Source organism: Podarcis muralis, chromosome 13 (assembly GCF_964188315.1).
Source record: "Podarcis muralis chromosome 13, rPodMur119.hap1.1, whole genome shotgun sequence".
In the NCBI taxonomy this organism is placed as follows: Eukaryota; Metazoa; Chordata; class Lepidosauria; order Squamata; family Lacertidae; genus Podarcis; species Podarcis muralis.
Window position 1 is genome coordinate 48,661,523 of NC_135667.1, and position 23,919 is coordinate 48,685,441.

Below are 23,919 nucleotides of genomic sequence, written 5' to 3' on the forward strand. Positions count from 1 at the left end.
CTCAATTTCAGTGTGTGCCTTCAAGCTTTGTTAGATCAGTCCAAGGGTTAAAGTAGAGTACCCAGGAACAGTAATTGAATTTTCAAAATTATAAATTAATTGCACTAAAGTGGCTAAGCTATGAACCAGAAAGTCCCTGCAGCAAATTTTGCCCCTGTTGTGAGCGTACTAGGTAAAGGTAAAGGGACCCCTGACCATTAGGTCCAGTCGTGACTGACTCTGGGGTTGCGCGCTCATCTCGCTTTATTGGCCGAGGGAGCCGGCGTACAGCTTCCGGGTCATGTGGCCAGCATGACTAAGCTGCTTCTGGAGAATCAGAGCAGCACACGGAAACGCCGTTTACCTTCCCGCCGGAGCAGTACCTGTTTATCTACTCGCACTTTGACGTGCTTTCGAACTGCTAGGTTGGCAGGAGCAGGGACCGAACAACGGGAGCTCACCCCGTCGCGGGGATTCGAACCGCCGACCTTCTGATCGGCAGTCCTAGGCTCTGTGGTTTAACCCACAGCGCCACCCGCGTCCCTCAGCATACTAGATGGCTGAAACAGGGGAATAATACTGGCCTGCCTTGCAGTAAGGATTATTGATTATGTGTATGAAGTTCTATACAAATGTTGGCGATGTTATGATTATCTTAATTTGGCTGTCATTTAGACCAGAAAGTAAACTTCCTTTGACAGAAGCAGAGCATATCATTTTGTGGCTGTTGTTGTTGTTTTTGGCAAAATAATAGCACAAATATTGGCCAGAATAATCGTAAGCAATGAAATACAGTGGATTTTAATGCTTAGGCATGTTGACTTGCAGGAATTTGATTTTCACGTCCGGTGGCCTGGAGTGAAACTTCTTACAGTGCTATTAAAACAGCAGGGGCCCCCAGTGCAGCAGATAATACTAGTCAGCCCCATGGGTAAGTATTTATTTTATTTTAAAACATTTCTGTATAGCTTTTCAGATGCAGTGACCTCCCAAAGCAGTTTACGGTAAAAAAAATAAACATCAGTAAAAATCCATACAATAAAGCAAGGAAAGGCCAGCAAAAGAAAAACTTCTTAAGAACCAAATAAAGCCATCCATCAAGGCATACTATCCTGGACACATGAAAAGATTTACATCATCATAAACTTTATTGCACTAGCCAAAGGCCATGGCATCATTCACAAAGGAAACAAAAAGAAAAACAGCAATAACAATAAATACAATAAACCACGGTCACGTCTGCTAGAAATTATTTGTTGCGTACGATAGAATAGCAGTTGGTTCTCAGATAGAATGGGCCAGCTTAAGTATCCGAATCACCTTTGCAACTGTCCAGTATTTTATCTAGTTCTTTTCTCCTGATCTTCTTAGCTGCCAACGCATATAGTGCTGCTTTATAAGTTACGAAGTCGTCAGTATCACTCAGCAGCCATTTCACCCTTTCCGTCCTGTTCAAGTGTGTTCCGTTCGTAAGCAGGGGTTTTATAAATCGGACTCTTGGTTCTATATATAGCGAACGTTGCAATAAATAGTGGTACAGATCCTCTATGTAAGTCTCTCCTTGTACTGTACTTTGCCATAACGACCATCCACCACCGCCGAGGGCATCAATTGGAATCGTAATTCTGTACAGTGGTACCTTGGGTTACATGTGCTTCAGGTTACAGACACTTCAGGTTACAGACTCGGCTAACCCAGAAATAGTACCTCGGGTTAAGAACTTTGCTTCAGGATGAGAACAGAAAGCGTGCTCCAGCGGTGCGGTGGCAGCAGGAGGCCCCATTAGCTAAAGTGGTGCTTCAGGTTAAGAACAGTTTCAGGTTAAGAACAGACCTCCGGAACGAATTAAGTACTTAACCTGAGGTGCCACTGTAAAAGTGATTCTTAGTACGGCAAGTGGGAGCTTTGTCAGATAACTAGCTCGGATGTGCTCCGTTTTGATAAGTAGGAACCATAGTGAACTTTTGGTAGAGGCAATCGTGGTTAAATCCCTTTCTGCATCGGACTTGAAGAGGCAATCTCTTAAGTGCCTCTTATCCATCTTCATGATCACCTGAAGATCTTGTACAGTGGTACCTCGGGTTAAGTACTTAATTTGTTCCGGAGGTCCATTCTTAACCTGAAACTGTTCTTAACCTGAAGCACCACTTTAGCTATTGGCTTCTCCCGCTGCTGCCACCACGCTGCTGGAGCACGATTTCTGTTCTCATCCTGAAGCAAAGTTCTTAACCCGAGGTCCTATTTCTGGGTTAGCGGAGTCTGTAACCTGAAGCGTATGTAACCTGAAGCGTATGTAATCCGAGGTACCACTGTAATCGAAATTGGGTCAAGAAGCGTTGGATGCCATGCTTCCAACATTTGGTCTCTTCTCGTTCTGTGTGGGACGTAGCGGGGAATCTCTCCTCCGAGAGAGATTGACGTCTTGAAAAGATTTTTGCTGGTGCAGAAAAGATAAAATTATGCACCAGACAATCCTCTATGGGGAGCACATTCCATCAGCAAGTGCCACAACCAAAAGAAGGTCCTGTTCCGCTTCTACACCCATCCCACCAAGGGGTATGGTGTGGTCCAGCATCAGGACTTCTAAGGATGCTAATAGTTAAGTCAAATACTCTTGTGGTAGGTGGTCCTTGAAATAGGTAAAGGTAAAGGGACCCCTGACCATTAGGTCCAGTCGTGGCTGACTCTGGGGTTGCAGCACTCATCTCGCTTTATTGGCCAAGGGAGCCGGCGTGCAGCTTCCGGGTCATGTGGCCAGCATGACTAAGCCACTTCTGGCGAACCAGAGCAGTGCATGGAAACACTGTTTACCTTCCCGCCGGAGCGGTACCTATTTATCTACTTGCACTTTGAGGTGCTTTCGAACTGCTAGGTTGGCAGGAGCAGGGACCGAGCAACGGGAGCTCACCCCGTCGCGGGGATTCGAACCGCCGACCTTCTGATCGGCAAGCCCTAGGCTCTGTGGTTTAACTCAAAGCGCCACCTGCGTCCCGGTCCTTGAAATACTGTGCTCTAAAGCCATTTACGGTTTTAAACTTAAAAGCAGCACCCTCAATTTGGCTTAGAAACTGATCCGAAGCTAGTTCAGCTGTTCAAGATTGACTGACTAGGTATGTTCAACATGCCTGATCCCACTGAGCACAGAATACAGTGGTACCTTGGGTTAAGTACTTAATTCATTCCAGAGGTCCGTTCTTAACCTGAAGCTGTTCTTAACCTGAAGCACCACTTTAGCTCATGGGGCCTCCGCTGCCACCGTGCCGCTGGAGCACGATTTCTGTTCTCATCCTGAAGCAAAGCTCTTAACCCGAGGTACTATTTCTGGGTTAGCCGAGTCTGTAACCTGAAGCGTATGTAACCTGAAGCGTATGTAACCCGAGGTACCACTGTACAGCAGATAAGTTACTGTCTAGTTTCTGAAGTAGGCTGCGTTGCGGTAATCCAAACAGGATATTACCAGGCTGTAATTACTGTGGCCAGGCTATTTTCGTCCAGGAGAGATTCATCAACGTAAACGGGTGAAAGGTGCTTCATGCCTTCAAGGCCACTTGACCTCTCAGAGATAAGCCCAATAGCATCCTCCAACCTGTGAATCCGATGATCTATCCAGAGCAGTCTGAACACATTTCTGCGTCTGAAATGTAGCCAGAACATCTGCTAGGCTGTAGTGATACAAAGGGGAGCATCCGCAGCTTTTTAAGGTCTCTGAATGCTGGTAAGCCATTCCAGAAGTTGCTGTTTTCACAGGTTTTTTAAGTGTGACACATCTCACAGTGTGAATGCAGAAATTCTTAGGTTCAGTTCTTGGCATTTTTAGTTAAATGGATCTCCATTTGTAGGGCTGGGAAAGGCCTCTTGGTTGAGACCCTTGAGATCCATTGCCCGTTAGAGGAGAAAGTGTTTGGCTTTTAGCAGCAGGTTAAGGCTTTTGAGGAATTATGATAATTGTGTGTGTGTGTGTGTGTGTGTGTGTGTGTGTGTGTGTGTGTTTGGAGGAATATTGTTTTGCTAAACATAATACAGTGGTACCTTGGTTCTCAAACTCAATCCATTCCAAAACCAAAGCGTTCCAAAACCAAGGCGTGCTTTCCTATAGAAAGTAATGCAAAATGGATTAATCTGTTCCAGACTTTTAAAAACAACCCCTAAAACAGCAATTTAACAAGAATTTTACTATCTAACAAGACCATTGATCCATAAAATGAAAGCAATAAACAATGTACTGCAGTCACACAATCAATCAATTGAACTGGGTTCCACACAGCCGCAAAAACAAAAATGCAAAATAAATAGCAAAACCAGACAGACCTCGGGGTAACACTCAAAACAGAAGTGTGGTGCTGAAATCAGAAGCACAACACTCAAAACAGAGCACGTTTGGCTTCCCAAAAAAGTTCGCAAACCGGAACACTTCCAGGTTTGCAGTGTTTGGGTTCCAAGTTGTTTGAGTACCAAGGCATTTGAGAACAAAGGGACCACTGTAGTTGTTTTTGTTGTACATGTGAGCCACCTGGAGACTTTTTGTATGGCAAATAAGTTGAATAAATAATAGCAGCAGCAGCAATAATAATAATAATACTGTATTTTCTGGTGTATAAGACTACTTTTTAACCAAGGAAAATCTTCTCAAATGTTGGGGGTCGTCTTATACACCGGCTACAGCAGCAGCTCCTGTAGCAACTCCTCACCAAAGGATAAAACGACAACAAATTAAATCAGAGGACACCAAGCTCTCTAGATGAAGCAGAAATACGCTTGAAAATTGGCCCCAGAAGCCCCCGGCCACTGGGAAGTGGAGTGGATTTCCGAGCCGGACTGCAGACTGGTTTTTTAATTTTTATTTGGTGTGCGTTGGAAGAGGGGTAGTCTTATACAGCGAGTATATCCCAAACTCTGTATTTAAACTGGAAAAGTTGGGGGGTCGTCTTATACACCCAGTCGTCTTATACACCAGAAAATACGATGATGATGATGATGATGATGATGATGATGATGATGATGATAAATTGCATACCTTTTGACTTGCGTTAAGGTAGCTTTATATGCCTGGGCATAACGATATTTTGTCACGGTTCTCTCTTTAAGGCGTCTCAAGGCTGATGGACCTGCTAGCAGATTCTAGAGAGGTCATACGGAATGATGTAAGTAGAAAATAACAGAGTGTACAGTTGTATCTAATCATATTTTCATTTTTATTGCAAGTACAACAGATTAAAAAAAGGGGGGATGGCAGCTTACATTAACAATAAGAGCAACGCATCAGTCCTAATTTATATATCGATATAAGCAGTCCATATGTCCAAATAGATACCCAAACTAGATTATTGATTGTAAGATATTTGTTCAAGTTTAGAAAGCGCATTAAGATCTTCAGGGCATCGCATAATGGATAGTGGGTTTGATCCTTCCAATCCTGACAGTCACACGCACAGCAGCACACACCGGCGCTCGTCTGATTCTGCTGAATGGGACCTTGCTCACTTGAACATTGGTGTATCATTTAAAGCATGGGTAGGCAAGATAAAGGTAAAGGGACCCCTGACCATTAGGTCCATTCGTGACCGACTCTGGGATTGCAGTGCTCATCTCGCTTTATTGGCCGAGGGAGCCGGCGTACAGCTTCCGGGAAACACCATTTACCTTCCCGCCGGAGCGGTACCTATTTATCTACTTACACTTTGACGTGCTTTCGAACTGCTAGGTTGGCAGGAGCAGGGACCAAGCAACGGGAGCTCACCCCGTGGCGGGGATTTGAACCACCGACCTTCTGATCAGCAAGTCCTAGGCTCTGTGGTTTAACCCACAGCACCACTCGCGTCCCCATGGGTAGGCAAACTAAGGCCCAAATCCAGCCCATTCGCCTTCTAAATCCGGCCCGCAAACGGTCTGGGAATCAGTGTGTTTTTACATGAGTAGAATTTGTGCTTCTATTTAAAATGAATCTCTGGGTTATTTCTGGGGCAGTGGAATTCGTTCAGTTCCCCCCAAAAAATATAGTCCGGCCCCCCCACAAGGTCTGAGGGACAGTGGACCGGCCCCCTGCTGAAAAAGTTTGCTGACCCCTGTTAAAGAAACCATTTTTTTCCAGAGTTAAAGTTTTGCTGGTCACTTCTGTCTGCCTTTTTCTCCCTCAGGGTGTCTTGTTACTTCAGCAGTTGACAAAAAGTAATGCAGCCATCCAGAAAATAGTCGCTTTTGAAAATGCCTTTGAGAGGTTGTTGGATATCATAACGGACGAGGGAAACAGCGACGGAGGTATGCCTTGAAAGATGTGCTCTATCATCATAGCTTATGCAGCACTGAATGTCAGACACGAACCTGTTCAGTTTCAGCTCTGGGTTAAGGAATCCAACCCTTTCCCTGCTTTCTTTCTTGCAATGTCTTACTGAATTCTAGGGAACAAAGGGGGAGAAAAAAGAGCTTGAACAGCTTGTGGGTCAAAGCCTAAACCTTATTACCTCATTTTGTGGTGGGATAATGAAACTTAATTTTAAATATCCAGTATAACACAGTGCTCATAGCTTCCTTCATAGCCTAAAAGTGTGATGGGGAAGCCATTCGGCAGCATGTCTGAGACTAGTTCTTTCACCCTAAATTTCTTTCACCCTAAATGTCCTAAATTTCTGTGCTTAGTCCTTTCTGACTCTCTGATCCGTTGGGCTGCATGAACGCCATTATTCCAATGGCATTTAATTAGGGTATAGCGGTTTTAATTTTACACTCTTTGCTCTTCTTGCTCTTCACCTTGCTAAATATTGCTTTAATTGTTTTTTAAAAGGTCTTGTCTGCTTTCATGATCCTTGTTAGGGTTTGAAAACAGCCCATGAATGTTCTTATAACTGAAATAAATAAATAATCTAGACAGATGGGCTTCGTACATCATAACATAAGAATTGGTTCTAAAATGTATTTACGTAGTGAAGGCCTTTTAGTATCTCATAAAATTTTAGTGCCACAAAATACTCACTCTGCATTTGTAAGAAATCATTCTTTTAGTGTGTCAGCCCCCACACTTTGGAGCTCCCTAACTCATGATAACAGATGCCTTCACTCTAGTCTTTTCGGTGCCTAGATGATAGCAATAATATTGTGTGGCGCTAAAATTTAACGGAGTAATTCTGACTGTTGAAACTAACGTGCTTTGACGCTTCTGTCCTTTCAGGCATAGTTGTGGAGGATTGTCTTCTCTTGCTGCAAAATTTGTTGAAGAACAACAATTCCAATCAGAATTTCTTTAAGGAAGGTTCCTATATTCAGCGTATGAAGCCGTGGTTTGAAGTTGGCGACGACAATTCTGGCTGGTCAGCTCAGAAAGTAACCAATCTTCATCTGATGCTCCAGGTAAATGCTTCTCAGCATAATGTAATGGTCAGCAAAGACTTGAGGTCAGATCTGTTGTGTTCACCTCTATATCATGATGAAGGTGTGCTTTGACTTTCATGTAATTCTACATAGTTCTGTCTTGTGAAAAAGGAAAGTTCCTCGGGTGGATTTTTAGCATGTGTATATGACGCTATATGAAATCCTTTTCAGCTGGTCCGAGTGCTGGTATCCCCCACGAACCCCCCTGGTGCCACAAGCAGTTGTCAGAGAGCCATGTTTCATTGTGGGTTGCTGCAGCAGCTTTGTATAATCCTGATGGCAACTGGAGTTCCTGCTGATATTCTTACTGAGGTAAGGGAGTAGAAGGAAGGTGGTGCATTTAGTAACCATAAACTCCGTAGCTGAGAACAGATCTGATCAGGCAAGGAGAGGATGACATGGATTTGGATGCTTTTAAGAGCAGGTCAGGGACGCGGGTGGTGCTGTGGTCTAAACCACAAAGCCTAGTGCTTGCTGATCAGAAGGTCGGCAGTTCGAATCCCCGCGACAGGGTGAGCTCCCATTGCTCGGTCCCTCTCCTGCCAACCTAGCAGTTTGAAAGCACGTCAAAGTGCAAGTACATAAATAGGTACCACTCCGGCGGGAAGGTAACCGGCGTTTCTGTGCGCTGCTCTGGTTCGCCAGAAGCGGCTTAGTCCTGCTGGCCACATGACCCGGAAGCTGTATGCCAGCTCCCTCGGCCAATAAAGCGAGATAAGCACCGCAACCCCAGAGTTGTCCGTGACTGGACCTAATGGTCAGGTCCAGTCTTTCGTGCTTTCGAACTACTAGGTTGGCAGGAGCTGGGACCAAGCAACGGGAGCTCAACCCGTCGCAGGGATTCAAACTGCCAGCCTTCCAGTTGGCAAGCCCTAGGCTCTGTGGTTTAACCCACAGTGCCACCCGTGTCCCTGCATGTTTTATAGCGTTGCATAGTTCTGAAGATCTGAAGCTGGGACCAGTTCATTGTACTGCTCTCGGTTCTGATGGTTCAGTAACCTGCTTTTGCCTTGTTGCCTTCTAGACCATTAACACTGTGTCGGAGGTCATTCGCGGGTGTCAGATGAATCAAGACTACTTTGCTTCAGTAAATGCACCTTCAAACCCACCAAGGTAGGGTAAGGAAAATTTTGATGCCCTTTATTGTAAACATAAATCGCAAGATGTTTGCAACTGGAATTGATTGGTGTAAAACCAGAAATGTCATTTCTTCCTAAACATTAGGAAGAACTTCCTGACAGTAAGAGCTGTTCGACAGTGGAATTTGCTGCCAAGGAGTGTGGTGGAGTCTCCTTCTTTGGAGGTCTTTAAGCAGAGGCTTGACAAACATATGTCAGGAGTGCTCTGATGGTGTTTCCTGCTTGGCAGGGGGTTGGACTCGATGGCCCTTGTGGTCTATTCCAACTCTATGATTCTATGGTCAGAAACGGGCAAAAACAGAAGCCTCTGGCGTTTCATGAAGCTTAATTTGCAGCGACCTTGTGAAGCTATTTCCATGACAAGTCTGACCATTGATCCATATAGCTCATTGTTGTCGGGACCTTTGGTTTTGTACCTCAGGAATGAGAACAAAGAATGTTTTGTTTCCTGACATAAGTTATATCCACCAGTGGCACCACACCGCCATTTTCTTTTTCAGTTAGAAGTACTTGGGATTAAAGGTTGGCGCCAGTTCTGAAAAGTTTTATCAACTTTTGCAGAAGCTTTCCAGGGCCCTTTGGCAGGGGGTCCATCTTAGATCTGCTGCCTGAGAGCCTCAACCGGGGCAGCCAGGTATTGAACCGGGGACTTCTGAAGGTAAATGTGCTCTGCTGCTGAAATGGGGATCCTCCTCCAGCTTCTGTATAGCCCGTCCTGGATTACTCCCTCTAGCTTTCACAGCAGTGTAGCTCACTCTTCTTGTTTGGAAATGCAAGCAGGAGCACTGGCTGTCTTAAGCAGAGCTCCTTGTAGGTAGGTGTACCAGCTTGGACCCAGTGGGGTGTAGTGGTTAAGAGCGGTAGACTCGTAATCTGGTGAACCGGGTTCGCTTCCCCTCTCCTCCACATGCAGCTGCTGGGTGACCTTGGGCCAGTGACACTTCTCTGAAATCTCTCAGCCTCACTCACCTCACAGAGTGTTTGTTGTGGGGAGGAAGGGAAAGGAGACTGTTAGCCGCTTTGAGACTCCTTCGGGTAGTGATAAAGCGGGATAGCAAATCCAAACTCTTCTTCCTGTTATGAGCATAGCTACTTGGGTGGAAAGTCGACTTGGCATGTGTACTTGGAGTGCGCAGACAGAGAATCCCTATATGCAAGGGGGAAATAGCTTAAGGAAGCATTTTCTTGCCAGCTGACAAAACACCAGCAGCGAAATAGATTTCTCTTTGATCCCTAAGTGAGTTAACATTGCGTTCTAGCTTTGAGTGCTGTTCGCATTTGATCTGAGCTGTTACAGTTGTTCCTTGGAAGAACTTTGGAACATAAGAAGGTGCGTTATACCGTATTTTTCACCCTATAGGACACACTTTCCCCCCTCCAAAAATGAAGGGGAAATGTGTGTGCGTCCTATGGGGCGAATGCAGGCTTTCGCTGAAGCCTGGAGAGCGAGAGGCGTCGGTGCGCACCTACCCCTCTCGCTCTCCAAGCTTCAGGAAGCTATCCGCAAGCCTTGCGCGCCTGGCGGGAGTTCCCGCGGGCTTGCAAGGCTTGCGGGCGGCAGCCTGCAGCGTGGAGCACGGGGCGCCCTCCCAAGGACTCCCCGTGCTTCGCGCAGGTGTCCGCAAGCCTTGCGCGCCCGGCGGGAGTTGCCGCTGGGCTCGCAAGGCTTGCGGATAGCAGCCTGTTCTGGGGTCGGGGGAAGTTCGGGCTTCCCCCGCCCCAGCCCCGCGGCTGGGGGGGGGGGATAATTTTTTTTATTCATTCCCCCCCCCCCAAAATGAGGTGCGTCCTATGGGCCAGTGCGCCCTATAGGGCGAAAAATACGGTATATACCAAGACCAGACCACTGATCCATCTAAGTCAATATTTTCTACGCTCACTGGCAACAGACAAGTGTCTCTTCCTGCCTCACCTGGAGATTGAACATGAGACCCTTTGCATGTAAAACATGTGATCTACCACCAAGCCACAGCCCTTCGTGAAAACAAAGGAGAATCAAGACGTCATTTGATGGCTGGTGGGGAATCCATGCTTCTCCTGTTTTCTAATGGCAAGGCTGGCATCTCATTGAGCTGAAACTTTCTAGCTGTACAGACAGGCCACTTTGGGTCTAGGGTTGTTGCTGTTATTTTGTAGTCCTCTTAAGTCGAGGTAGCCACCCTGGTGCCATGTGGATGATGTTGGGTTCCCCACTCCCATCTGCCCCAGCCAAGGTAGCTAATGGTCCAGGAACATGGGAGTTGTAGTCCACTGCCATCTGAAGTGCATTCTGTCACTTACCTGTGCTCTGATTTCTGCAAGACTTCCTTTCAGTCTGTAAGAGAGGACTTCCATAAGCACCTGTTGCAATCAGCGTAACTGTTTCTGTGTTTTGCACAAGAATCTAGTGCCGGTGTATTTATTCATTTGTTTATTCAAATGTATTTTGTGTCCTCATTTTGTGTTTTTATGTTTTGAACTGCCCTGTCATCTTCAGATGTAGGGTGGTATACAAATTTAATAAGTCAAAGTGATTAAAATAATAATGGATGTCTTACTGTAGAATCACATGGTTGAGTAGCCTTTGATGTTTAATATGTCTGCTCTTAGCTGCTGTTTCAGTTTGTTGGAAGCCACCCAGAGTGGTGACATATAGATAAATTATTATTAATAATAATCATTCAAGTCCTCAAGAGTATCATTGTTTTTATATTTGCATACATTTTTAAAAAAACACCAAACTAATAGATTTTCTTCTTTTAAACTTGACAGGCCTGCAATTGTAGTACTACTTATGTCGATGGTGAATGAAAGACAACCATTTGTGCTGCGTTGTGCAGTCCTGTATTGTTTCCAGTGCTTCTTATACAAGAACGAGAAGGGGCAAGGAGAAATTGTGTCAACACTTCTACCTTCAACCATTGATGGTATAGAATTTTAAATATGTCGCTGTAGTTTTATGAGTGAGGTTTTTCAAATCTTCTTTGGAAGCCAAACGTCCGATGCAGCTTCCAGTTGAATGCAGGGAGCTCCTGCAGCCAGTCGGAAGCTGTGCCTTGGTTTTCGAACGCTTCCAGGAGTCGAACGGACTCCTGGAATGGATTAAGTTCGACAACCAAGGTACAGTGGTGCCTCACAAGACGAAATTAATTCGTTCCGCGAGTTTTGTCGTCTTGCGATTTTTTTCGTCTTGCGAAGCACGGTGTCGGGAAAGTTTTGGAAAAGCTTCAAAAATCACCAAAGTCTTTAAAAACCTCAAAAAAGGGCTACCACACCGCGTTCTATGAGTTGCTCCTCGAAGTCAAGTCGCAACTGTATTAACGGTGTTAAGGAAAAGGAAACAAACTTGCAAGACGTTTCCGTCTTGCGAAGCAAGCCCATAGGGAAAATCGTCTTGCGAAGCAGCTCAAAAAACAAAAAACCCTTTCGTCTAGCGAGTTTTTTGTCTTGCGAGGCATTCGTCTTGCGGGGCACCACTGTACTACTGTATTTGACATGTTTCGGGTGTACAGTGGTACCTCGGGTTACATACGCTTCAGGTTACAGACTCAGCTAACCCAGAAATAGTACCTCAGGTTAAGAACTTTGCTTCAGGATGGAAACAGAAATCGTGCAGTGGCGGCAGCAGGAGGCCCCATTAGCTAAAGTGGTGCTTCAGGTTAAGAACAGTTTCAGGTTAAGATACTAAGAATTAAGTATGTAACCAGAGGTACCACTGTATTTTAAATGAACTCCCAGGGATTTAATTTTATATATATATATAATTTAAATACATTTTTTTGTTTCATTGTGTGCCTCCTATTGCAGCTACTGGGAATTCCGTCTCGGCTGGCCAGCTGCTCTGTGCAGGACTCTTCTCTACAGACTCTCTTTCCAACTGGTGCGCGGCTGTGGCGCTGGCTCACGCCTTGCAAGAAAACGCCACTCTGAAAGAGCAGCTGCTAAGAGTGCAGCTGGCAACCAGCATTGGCAACCCTCCAGTGTCCTTACTCCAACAGTGCACCAACATTCTGTCTCAGGTACAGCGTTTACGTTTTGTGTGTCTCACGTTAATCGTTCTCTTGTTAAGCTGGGAAATAACGGTACTTTATATCAAGAAGTGCCGTTCTCTTCAGTCGAAAGGAGGCTGCCGGTCATTTTAAATTTCATGCTAGTTGTTTTTGTTGTAACAAGTCAAGGTGCCTAGTGAATTATCTCGGACACAAGAGGTTGCACACGATCTCTTTCGGTTCCTGTTGAATTGCAGTTAGCGTGCTGGGCGTAATAGGATGGGTAAAGTCAGGCTCGCTGGCCTAACAAGCAACATCTGTGGCTTATATAACACAAAGAACGGCGGGTTGCTGAGAACTAAATAATGTAGTCAAGTGGATCTGCAAACCTTCAACAGAACTGGCAATCAAAATATGCATAATAGATTGGGGGCTTGGGCCGTATTAGCATTTGAGTTGCTTTCTGACAAGATGCCAAGAATTGTGTGGGTACACCAATTTCTGTATTAACTTTGTACTTTGCTAAACAAGCGGAGGCCAAACAGGTTCGCGTTCTTCCTGTTGTGTCCCACCCCCACCCCCATCTGCCCATTACGAACGATAAATCTGCTCCACTTCCCAGTGGGGAGGAGTTGTGGTGGACCGCATGGCCACCCACTCCCCACCGGGGGCGGGGGACTTTGTCCCCCGTTGCCCGGGGGATCCCGGCCACGTCAGAGCCCGGCCGGCCAATCCGCTGGCCGGAGGCGGGGCGTGGCCGGGGCAGTTTAAACCGAGGAGCGAGCCGGAGGACTTCCTCTTGGATCGCTTCCTCCCCCTACAGGTGGTTTACCTTTACCGGACTTCCTGCACAGCACGCAGGAGTCAGATATAGTCAGGTCCAGTCAATGCCTAAGCCAATACCGCTCACATTCTGTAATTCAATAAAGTTGTGGCCAAATTTGCCCAATAACATAAACTTAATATTTGTGTCCTTGTGTGAGTTATTTCCCAACGAGGGGGTGGCTGCTGGGTCTCAACACGCAAGTCTGTTCCTTGATAAGCCTTGAAATGGGCTTTTCAGGCTTTTCTCTTGCTTGGCATGGAGCGCAATAAATCACAATTGCCTACTTATGTAATGAGCAATATCCTGTTTTGCATTTGGGGGAAACAGCATGGGTAGCTGCCTGCATACAAGAACAATATGATCCCCGTGAGTCAGATTTGACTTATATAAGCTGCAGAGTCACCAGACCTTTGGGCTCCTGCGCTGCCTTCCATCTCATGCAAAATAAGGTAGTGATCAGGCTGCACCAGAAATGGCCACTGCTAATTTATTTAATTTTAATCTGTATGCTTCCTGCGATGTAAATATACATGGGGCAGCTCCCATCAGTGGAAATAAAAACAAAACATTTAGAAGTTAACCCTGCATTGTGTAAGTGTATATAATAGACCTATAACATTCCCTTATCATTCTTAATGTATGATTCACAGGGTGATAAGATCGACAGACGGGTATGTATTGGTTCGCCTGGAGCTTGGATCACACTAGGGTGTTTCTGCTCTCTTAGCTTTGCCGTGTGTTTTATGAAATAACTGCTTTGAAGTTTTTCCCCTCCCCTACTTAACAGTTTGGTGTTGCTGCCTAGTTTTATTTCCAGTAACCAGCTCTCTTTCTCTACTGGTGCTCTTGGGAACTGTGGTGTGGGAAACTTGGTTGTTACGGTGCTTTCTTTCTCCACAGGTGGAGGCTTTGCAAAGCCATGGGTAGACGGCTTTCTCAGTGTGGATTTATTGTGACTGTGGTGATCACACAGGGTCCCCGGACGTTTGACCGTCTATTGATCCCTGTGCCACCACTATGATCACTTCCCCGCTGCCACCAACCCGTTTCTCTCGGGTACACACTGAGTCCAGACAGTTGTTAACATTAAAACAAATAATCAAGTTTATTTTATAAGCATGGTTTCAGATCATTTTTCTTGTCAGTTTCTTAACCTTAGTTTCTATACCGGCCTATACCTTCCTAATAACTCCTAACTAATTATCCCAACTGTCTATCTGACTCCTCCTAACAGTTTCTCTCTCACACACACATCAAAACTAGACCAACCCACAGCCTTATCCTCCCTCTTCCTTCTCCAACTCCCAACTGACTCCCAACAACTCCAACTCTTAACTCCTCCCCTTGGGTTCCCACTGGCCAATCACTTCACACTCATTTAACCCTTTCCTTATGATCCATCTAGGAGGGCAAACGCCACAGGGACCTTTCCAATAAGTTTAATCAGCATTTGAAGCAATTAAGAAGTAGTATACAAAAAAATGGAGGGACGCGGGTGGCGCTGCGGATTAAACCACAGAGCCTAGGACTTGCCGATCAGAAGGTCGGCGGGTCGAATCCCTGCGACAGGGTGAGCTCCCGTTGCTCAGTCCCAGCTCCTGCCCACCTAGCAGTTTGAAAGCATGCAAAGTGCAAGTAGATAAATAGGTACCCCTCCGGCGGGAAGGTAAACGGCGTTTCCGTGCACTCCTCTGGTTTTGCCAGAAGCGGCTTAGTCATGCTGGCCACATGACCTGGAAAAACTGTCTGCGGACAAATGCCGGCTCCCTTGGCCTGTAAAGCGAGATGAGGGCCGCAACCCCAGAGTCGTCTGCGACTGGACGTAACTGTCAGGGGTCCTTTACCTTTTATACAAAAAATAGCAATCTATATCTATATGCAGCACTCTTTCCCCTGCCTTTCCCTGAGAGCTTCAGGGTTCTACCCCACACTGCACAGTCCTCAAATCCACAGGTGCCTGAGTTTGGTTGAAAAGTGTGTGCATATCTACATCGGACTAAGTCACAATGAATTCAGTGGAGCCTATTCCCAGATGGGATTGCAGCCTAATGTTCTGTTGCGGGACGAAGGAAATAATTCATCTTAGAATCACAGTATTTTAGAGTTGAGAGGGACCCTGAGGGTCATCTAGACCAACCCCCTGCTATGAAGGAATCTCAACACGCAGTCCTCCATCCGTAAAGCTCTTAGTCTAAAAACAGAGATCTTGCTTGTTTTGATAAATCATCTCCGGTATAGAAATAGACAAGACAGATTAGTTTGCCAGCTGATGTTTTGACTGCTGCAGATGTATGCAAAATTTAACAAGGGCCTTGGGCTTTGTTACTTGAAGGTGAACTCCTTTGGGGGTATGAGCAGGAACCCTCCCGTTAACTGACCAGCAATGCCAGATCATTGCTTTCTAAATACAGTCAGCAATAAAATCAGTAGAGCAGTGCCTTTTTTTTAAAAAAAGCTCTCATTTCAAGAGTGTGTGCTGCTTTCTGTTTCTTTGAAATGAGTGGTCAGTATTAAACAAGGCCCTTTTTCATGCTGCTGCTCTTAAGTTTTTGCAGGCTTTTGCATTGAACCTCTTGGTTTGTGCTTTTTTTCTCTTGACCCCACTGTGCAGGCATAATATTTCCCAGTATCTTAACCATGGTTAAGGTATCAGAAGGGGCTGGCTTGAGCACACCTTCCTCTCTCCCCATGCCTGCTCAGTTCCGCGTTAGGCCTGTGCCCTCCTCTCCCACTAAGATCCCTTCCATCCCTTTTCAGAGCTAGCCATAGTTAGCGTTCAACTAGGCACAGATGAAATGTTAAGTGTCCCCCCCCCCCTTTTTGTTTTAAAACAAAGTGTGAAACTCGCTTCCAACCATGGTTTTAAAATCTGGCTTAAAGCTATCGAGATTGTTGTTCGACTAGATGCAGGTGGAACACTCATCATAGCAAAAGGAAGGAGTAATTTGAAGGGAAACAGAATTCATTAATCTAAGAGGGTCTGCTAGTTGCTTAACCATGGCTAAGAAGCTGAGGGACTTTACGTTTGAACCAAGACTGGAAGGTAGTGTTCATTAACTTGGTCGTTAAAAGGCTTATGCAAATTGTTGCAGGGTATCTCTGGTGTAGGGACGCGGGTGGCGCTGTGGGTAAAACCTCAGTGCCTAGGACTTGCCGATCGCATGGTCGGCGGTTCGAATCCCCGCGGCGGGGTGCGCTCCCGTTGTTCGGTCCCAGCGCCTGCCAACCTAGCAGTTCGAAAGCACCCTTAAAGTGCAAGTAGATAAATAGGGACTGCTTACCAGCGGGAAGGTAAACGGCGTTCCGTGTGCTGTGCTGGCTCGCCAGATGCAGCTTGTCACGCTGGCCACGTGACCCGGAAGTGTCTCCGGACAGCGCTGGCCCCCGGCCTTTAGAGTGAGATGAGCGCACAACCCTAGAGTCTGGCAAGACTGGCCCGTACGGGCAGGGGTACCTTTACCTTTTTATCTCTGGTGTGCATGTTTTATCCAAGCCTGAGGGACCTGAAAAAAGACAGGAGACCATGCTCTGATTTAGACTTGACTTTTGTATGCAATATTCATATTATTCATTAATCTATTTGTTTTGTTTTTAAACATTTAAGAGGGTTAACCAGTTTACATGCATGCGGCTTCTGCACGCAATTGAGTATTTGGTCTGACCTAAGAGGAAGGTCTGCGGAGGCAATTTAATATTTGCCGCGATCCTGAGAGGTATGGAGAATTTTTGACTGGGGGTTGAAACCAACCACATACCCAGCTTTTGTCCTCCGGCACTAAAAAGGGCTGCTGCTCTCTAGCCAAGCCCTCAGCCTGAATACGACAGAGTTGTTGTATTTTCTGTTTCTCCCTCCAATTTAAGCCGTCTCCTACCTCTGAGCAACCCTGCAGGGTTGCCTTAAACCACTCGGAGCCTGGTCTGCAATATTCGGTGTGTGAACTAAACCGCATGGATGTCACACGCCACTCTTTCCCAGTAACAGCCCTTCTAACCAGTGTGGGGACAATGAACTGCATTTGCACCGGGAACTGTTTTGCACTGAATAGCAACTGAGTTAGAATGAATTGGAATTATTTTCCTTTCCTATATATTTTATTTGGGGGGATGTGGATGAGCACACTTGACATCCAATCACAGCTGTGCCAAGATACTTGATTTCTTCTTCGATATCTACGGACAGCTGTCACCTCCATCTCTGGGAACGTTCAAAAACAGCCTCTCAGTGCAAATCAGGAGGTGACTGATCCGGACAATAATGTGATCCTCTTTTCTTATATGTGTGTCTCTTTTCTGCATCCTCCTGTACTCCTGTTTATCTCAGGTGAGGAAAGAGGAGGAAAGAAAGGGAGCACAGAAAGATAACTGTGGCATTTGCCTTCTAGGTGGGTCAAAAGTGGTGGGTCAAAAGTGGTGGCAGCGATCACACAGGGCCCCCAGACGTTTGACGGTCTATTGACCCTGTGCCACCACTGTGGTTGCTTTCTTCGCTGCCACCAACCCGTTTCTCACGGGTCCACACGGAGTCCAGTCAGTTGGTAACATTAACAAATAATCAAGTTTCTTTTATAGGCATGAACAAGCTTATGGTTTCAGTTAATTTCTCTTGGCAGTTTCTTAATCTTAGCTCCTTAACTGTCCTATTCGTTCCTAACAACTTCAAACTGATTATCCCAACTATCTATCGGACTCCACCTAACAATTCCTCTCACTCCCTCACCACACAACTCGACCAACCCACAGACTTATATCCTCCCTCTTCCTTCTTCAACTCCCAACTCTCAACTAACTTTCACACAACTCCCCCTCTAACCCTAACTCCTCCTATCAGTTTCCACTGGCCAATCACATCACGCTCATTTTAACCCTTTCCTTATGACCCACCTAGGAGGCAAACGCCACAGATACACACACATGTTTAGCTGATCAGAAGTGTTTTTATGCTTGTTGGGTTGCTGCAGCTGCATTCTCGTTTTCACCAGCTACTTCCCACCAGGAAATTCCACTCCCTTCTCTCTCCCCCACTTCAACAATTGACCCAACGTTCTGTGGCTACTGCCCATGTTTGGTCCTCATTTAGCTGTTTTGAGGGGTTCTCCCCATCCCAGCCCTTAAGGTCTTGTTTTCTAACAACAACAAACAACAACAACAACAACTGTACTTCTGCAAACCTTCAGTTCTCGTCTCTCCATCTCCCGGGTGTTCTGATCCCTCCCTCTTGCGCATCGACTTTGCCAGTTTTGCTACATAAGGATTCACACTCATTCCTAATAGAGGAAATGGTTGGATTTTAATAGTTGTGTAAAAAAATGTTCTGGACACCCAACATTTAAGACTGCTGCAGGCTTCAAAGTAGAAACAACGCGTGGAAGAAACAGAAAAGCTGTAAATACAAGTAAAAGTTTGTTCTTTGTTTGTTTGTTTCTTCCAGGGAAGCAAAGTGCAGACAAGAGTTGGATTGTTAATGCTGCTTTGTACCTGGCTAAGCAACTGCCCAATTGCTGTCACACATTTTCTGCACAATTCTGCCAATGTTCCATTTGTATCCTTTTACACGTCAGCAATTAATGTCTCTGAATTATGACAGGAAATGTTCTTTAGGAGCACAAGTTTCTGTATGCAAGCTCAAAGTAAGGAGACTCCACACATTAGGGTTGCTAATGCAGTATTTACCTCCTTCTTAAATACATTTACATCCCTCCTTGGAACTCAAGGTAGTATATGTGGTGTTTCCTGTATGTAACACAGGTATCTCAGTAAGTGTACATATTGCCCACATTTCACATATTTGCTGCAAGAAACTGTTATACCTGTAGAAATAATATTTTCTGCATAACCTACAGAGCTGCCCCAACACTTTAGGTCACAGGTGGTTTTTATCCTTCACAGGCTAAAGTTAAAAGGTGGGTGCAACCATTCACCTTTTGGTTTTTTACAGTCATGTTAGGTGATGACTTTTGGGACTTCAAAGCACCACCTGGGGCTTTTAAAAAGCTGCATGGTGCTTTGAAGCGCCGCTGATCAGCAGGCTTGAAGTCACCACCTGCCTGATGGAAGTATTGTCATTGAAATTCTACTCACTATTGATCCAGAGTAGATTCCAATATATAGTTAGCAGAGTAAAAACTTAAGCACATTGCAGGATTCCCAAAAAATAGACCAGAGGCAATTATATTTCATCCAGCAGAGCTTTACTGAAGGCAAATGAGCATAATTGTCACAAATCCAATACACTCAGGATTCGCCCTGGTCCATAAGAAATCCAGTTGCAGCAGACTTAACCTAAACACCACACCAGAGGAGAGATAGAAAAAGGAAATGTGAAACTCAAGCTCCTTCTGGCCCTACTATTATAGTCAGTATGACCTTGGCAGAAAGAGATAACAGACCCAGTTTAAGCCAGCTGTACTCATCTTCTCTGAAGGAATAACCCAAATATCTTGCACCTTCTGCTTGCTTCTTTCACACAGAGAAGCTTCCAGAACCCTCTTGAATTAAGTAGAATAAGGAAGAACTCTACACATCAGATCAATACTTTCTGTACTAAGAAATGCAAACTGACAAGTGTATGTAAATTTCTTAAGGAGTCTTTGACAGGTATAGGCTTGGATGCGTGGATAAACTTACAGGGATTTTAATTTTGAATGTGCACTTGTAAACTTTAATGGAAGGACAGGTGTTGTAATCCTGCAAAAGATAAGTTTTTATTTAACAGTTGTAACAGACGTTTCAGATTCTGACGTTCTTTAGAATCTGGTCATTATCTTTCAAGGGAGCTCAAAAGTCTCATACTTTGATCTCTCCTCTCAGCCATATGCATATAAATAGCGAATGCTTTACTTAAATTCTATTGATATTTTAATGTTTGCCACCCTGGGCTCCTTCAGGAAGAAAGGTGTGGTACAAATAAATATACTGGTGCTTGATTAAGCTAGTATTAGTAAAAGCAAAAAAAAAAAAAAAAAGTATTGTACAAGAATTAGAATGCCTCTGTCTATGAAATGTCTACACATCCTTAACTCAATTTTTTAGCTGACAGGACAGATAGCGGAAAACCTTGGAGAAGAGGAGCACTTAGTCCAAGGGCTGTGTGCTCTCTTACTAGGAATTTCCATTTATTACAATGACAACTCGCTGGAGAATTATAAGAAGTGAGTACTTGGAAGGGTGAATGGGAAACTCGTGTCGTGGCCACAATTCCTGGTGTACCAAGTATCTCCTATGTAAAAAAAAAAGGGGGGGGATACAGCTTCATTCTTCTGCCTACAAATGTGGTTGGTCTATTCCATGGGTAGGCAAACTAAGGCCTAGGGGCCGGATCCAGCCCAATCGCCTTCTCAATCCGGCCTGCGGACGGTCCAGGAATCAGCGTGTTTTTACATGAGTAGAATGCGTCCTTTTCTTTAAAATGCATCTCTGGGTTATTTGTGGGGCATAGGAATTCGTTCATTTTTATTTTCCCCCCAAAATATAGTCCGGCCCCCCACAAGCTCTGAGGGACAGTGGACTGGCCCTCTGCTGAAAAAGTTTGCTGACCCCTGGTCTATTCTAATATAATTTTCAGGGCAAAGACTAGGAAATAGATTAACTCAACACACCCCAATATGGTTAAGCCAGAGAAAATTAGATACAGACTTAAACTTATTTTATTATTACAAACTTTGGTAGGGTCGAATGTTTTCCGCCATAATTAATAGCTAGCAAGTTGTCCATTAGCTTGATGAGTCGTATTTCTCTTACACGACTGAACGTTGAGTCTCAACATTAAAATGAAAACCATTCCTGTTCATTTTCACTATAGTCTCCCTTCAGCTCATTATTTCCAAGCTCTTGAAAGGAGTGCTTTTACGGTTTTGCAAACTCATCTGTTCTCCATTTCGCCCTCTGCACTCCATTCAGACTGCTAAATCTGAGGGCACATCTGTCTCTACCACTTTGTACTACTTTATATTGCCTTTGATATAACTGATATAGCTATTTGTTAAATAGGAATTTGCTGGGGGTGGACTGGTAGGGTGAAATGGAAAAGAAGGCATCTTTGTGCAGTTCGCAGTGGTTTTACGTGATCCGTCTCTCACCCCCCAGGGAGAAATTGAAACAACTGATAGAAAAGAGGATTGGCAAGGAAAACTTCGTTGAGAAATTGGGATTCATCAGCAAACACGAATTCTATTCCCGAGCAGCTCAGAGACCTCAGCCAAGCTTTTCTAGCCCGGACCATATGATGTTTGATCATGAATTTACTAAACTGGTAAAGGAGCTAGAGGGTGAGACTTCTTACTTCGCTTCTCTTGAGTTTTGTGTTTACAGTGGTACCTTGGGTTAAGTACTTAATTCGTTCCGGAGGTCTGTTCTTAACCTGAAACTGTTCTTAACCTGAAGCACCACTTTAGCTAATGGGGCCTCCCGCTGCCGCCGCGCCACCGGAACACAATTTCTGTTCTCATCCTGAAGCAAAGTTCTTAACCCGAGGTACTATTTCTGGGTTAGCGGAGTCAGTAACCTGAAGCGTATGTAACCCAAGGTACCACTCTACTACTTAAGACAATTGGATTTGAAAGATTTTTTTTCAGAATTGGATGTAAAGTTAATTGAGTTATACCTTTTAAGGTTTTTAAATTTTCTGCAACCCTAAAGCATGTTATGACGCGGAGGCAAACAATTTTACACAGGAAGTACAATAGGTTTGTTATGTTCACGGTGTGCTATAAGACCAGTTAATTTGGCTTCTTAATATTTGAGGGTTTGCTGCATCATGTGTGTTTGCTTTGGTGAGATTGTGATGGTGCAATTAGTTTACAGCACAATGAGGCTTACCTGCTGAAATTCTTGGTAACATGTTCTGATCCATTCTGCATCTGAGAATGTGGTTTGCCGTTTATTTTTCCTGGCAGCTAGTAGATTTGCTCTTACAAAATTAGGCTACATTATCTGCTGTAAAGGTTGTAGTTGATCTATTAGATAGTAAAATTGCTATGTACCGTACAGAAATTTGCAAAATAAGATGGACCATGCCTGTGGACTTGAAGTCTATAGGTAAATAGATGACACACTAGGGAGGAAGAAAAGGGAAAGTGAGCAAGGATCAGTTGAGAACAGCAACAACGAACAGAAGTATCTTATAGAGGAGCTTGGATTTAAATACAGTGATGCCCCGCAAGACGAACGCCTCGCAAGACGGAAAACCCGCTAGACGAAAGGGTTTTCCGTTTTGGAGGCGCTTCGCAAAACGAATTTCCCTATGGGCTTCCTTCGCAAGACGAAAGCCCATAGGGAAATCTCCGGGACAGCGGGGAAGCGCAGCGCGTTTTCCCCACTGTCCTCGGACCTCCTCCGAAGCCTGGCGGCGGGGCGGGGACACCTCCTCCCACCGCCCGGCTTCGGAAGGATGCTCCGAAGCCGGGCGGCGGGGCGGTAACACCTCCTCCCGCCGCCCGGCTTCGGAAGGATGCTCCGAAGCCGGGCGGCGGGGCGGGAACACCTCCTCCCGCCGCCCGGCTTCGGAAGGCTGCTCCGAAGCCGGGCGGCGGGGCGGGGACACCTCCTCCCCGCGCCAGCCTTCGGATGGCTGTCCTGAAGACTTGGGGTGGGAGAAGGGTTTTCCTTCCCACCGCCAACATTCAGAATGCTGTTCTGAATGTTGGCGGTGGGGAGGAAAAACCCTCCTCCCACGCAAGCCCCGGGAACAGAGGAAAAGTGCTGCGCGCCTTCCCCTCTGTTCCCGTACCTGTCCTGAAGGCTTGCGGTGGGGAGAAAAGCCCTTCTCCGCACCGCCAGCCTGGCAGCGGTTTCCATAGGAACGCATTAATTGATTTTCAATGCATTCCTATGGGAAACCGTGCTTCGCAAGACGAAAAACTCGCAAGAAGAAAAAACTTGCGGAACGAATTAATTTCGTCTTGCGAGGCACCACTTTACCAGGAATATGTCAGTTGAAAGGCATTCCAATGATTGGGAGCTAAGAAAATATGCAGAGGTCATACTCTCGATTTACTGGTGCTTGCTTACACAAATGATTTTTCCATACTACAACAACACATTTATTGCATCTTGAATGGCTTTTTCGATGGCTAACTCCTGTTAAACTAACTAAAATGGCTAACTCCTGTTAAACTTCTATATCTGAACAGGCACTGGGATTGCTTCAAAACCATGTGGCTTAGAATGTCTAATAAAAGAAACGATATTACTTTTTTTTGAAACAGGCATTATAACAAAGGCAGTTTATAAGTCTAGTGAAGAAGATAAACAGGAAGAGGAAGTGAAGAAGTCCTTAGAACAACACGACAACATAGTGACACGCTACAAAAGCATCATTAGAGTTCAGGTAAAAAACCCAAACATCTTAGCTTCATTTGCACTAGTGGGCCCTGTATCTGCTTAAGGTGGTATATATTAGGGCCAAACTACCCATTACCGTAATCGTGCTAATTAAACGTATTATTAGAACTTGCAACCCTCTCAACAAAAAGAAGCTTGGGGGTGGCACTAATCCATTGCACTCTGGGTGCACTGACACCTGTGAATTCCCTAAATTCTGGAAATAGGCAGTTTTGTTTGTTGCACTAACTGCTTATACCATAAAATATATTGCACAGTGCTACTAGTTTAATGCGAAAGGGACACGGGTGGCGCTGTGGGTTAAACC

The 23,919-nt window shown here is 45.2% G+C and overlaps 1 protein-coding gene across 5 annotated transcripts in view; it reads left to right on the forward strand.

Annotated features, from left to right (window-relative positions):
* The window catches only part of USO1 (USO1 vesicle transport factor), a 50,881-nt gene that overhangs the window by 15,197 nt on the left and 11,765 nt on the right, over positions 1 to 23,919 (forward strand). For 3 of the 5 annotated variants that reach the window (XM_028701715.2, XM_028701716.2, XM_028701720.2), the window contains 13 exons: positions 808 to 910; positions 5,065 to 5,120; positions 6,114 to 6,234; positions 7,142 to 7,320; positions 7,513 to 7,653; positions 8,366 to 8,454; positions 11,232 to 11,386; positions 12,267 to 12,478; positions 13,925 to 13,945; positions 18,703 to 18,813; positions 20,304 to 20,422; positions 21,357 to 21,538; positions 23,477 to 23,598. In XM_028701715.2, coding sequence (XP_028557548.2) covers positions 808 to 910; positions 5,065 to 5,120; positions 6,114 to 6,234; positions 7,142 to 7,320; positions 7,513 to 7,653; positions 8,366 to 8,454; positions 11,232 to 11,386; positions 12,267 to 12,478; positions 13,925 to 13,945; positions 18,703 to 18,813; positions 20,304 to 20,422; positions 21,357 to 21,538; positions 23,477 to 23,598 — 1,611 coding nt within the window. The remainder of the gene's footprint in view (positions 1 to 807; positions 911 to 5,064; positions 5,121 to 6,113; positions 6,235 to 7,141; positions 7,321 to 7,512; positions 7,654 to 8,365; positions 8,455 to 11,231; positions 11,387 to 12,266; positions 12,479 to 13,924; positions 13,946 to 18,702; positions 18,814 to 20,303; positions 20,423 to 21,356; positions 21,539 to 23,476; positions 23,599 to 23,919) is intronic. The other 2 variants (XM_028701718.2, XM_028701719.2) reach the window with 1 other exon arrangement.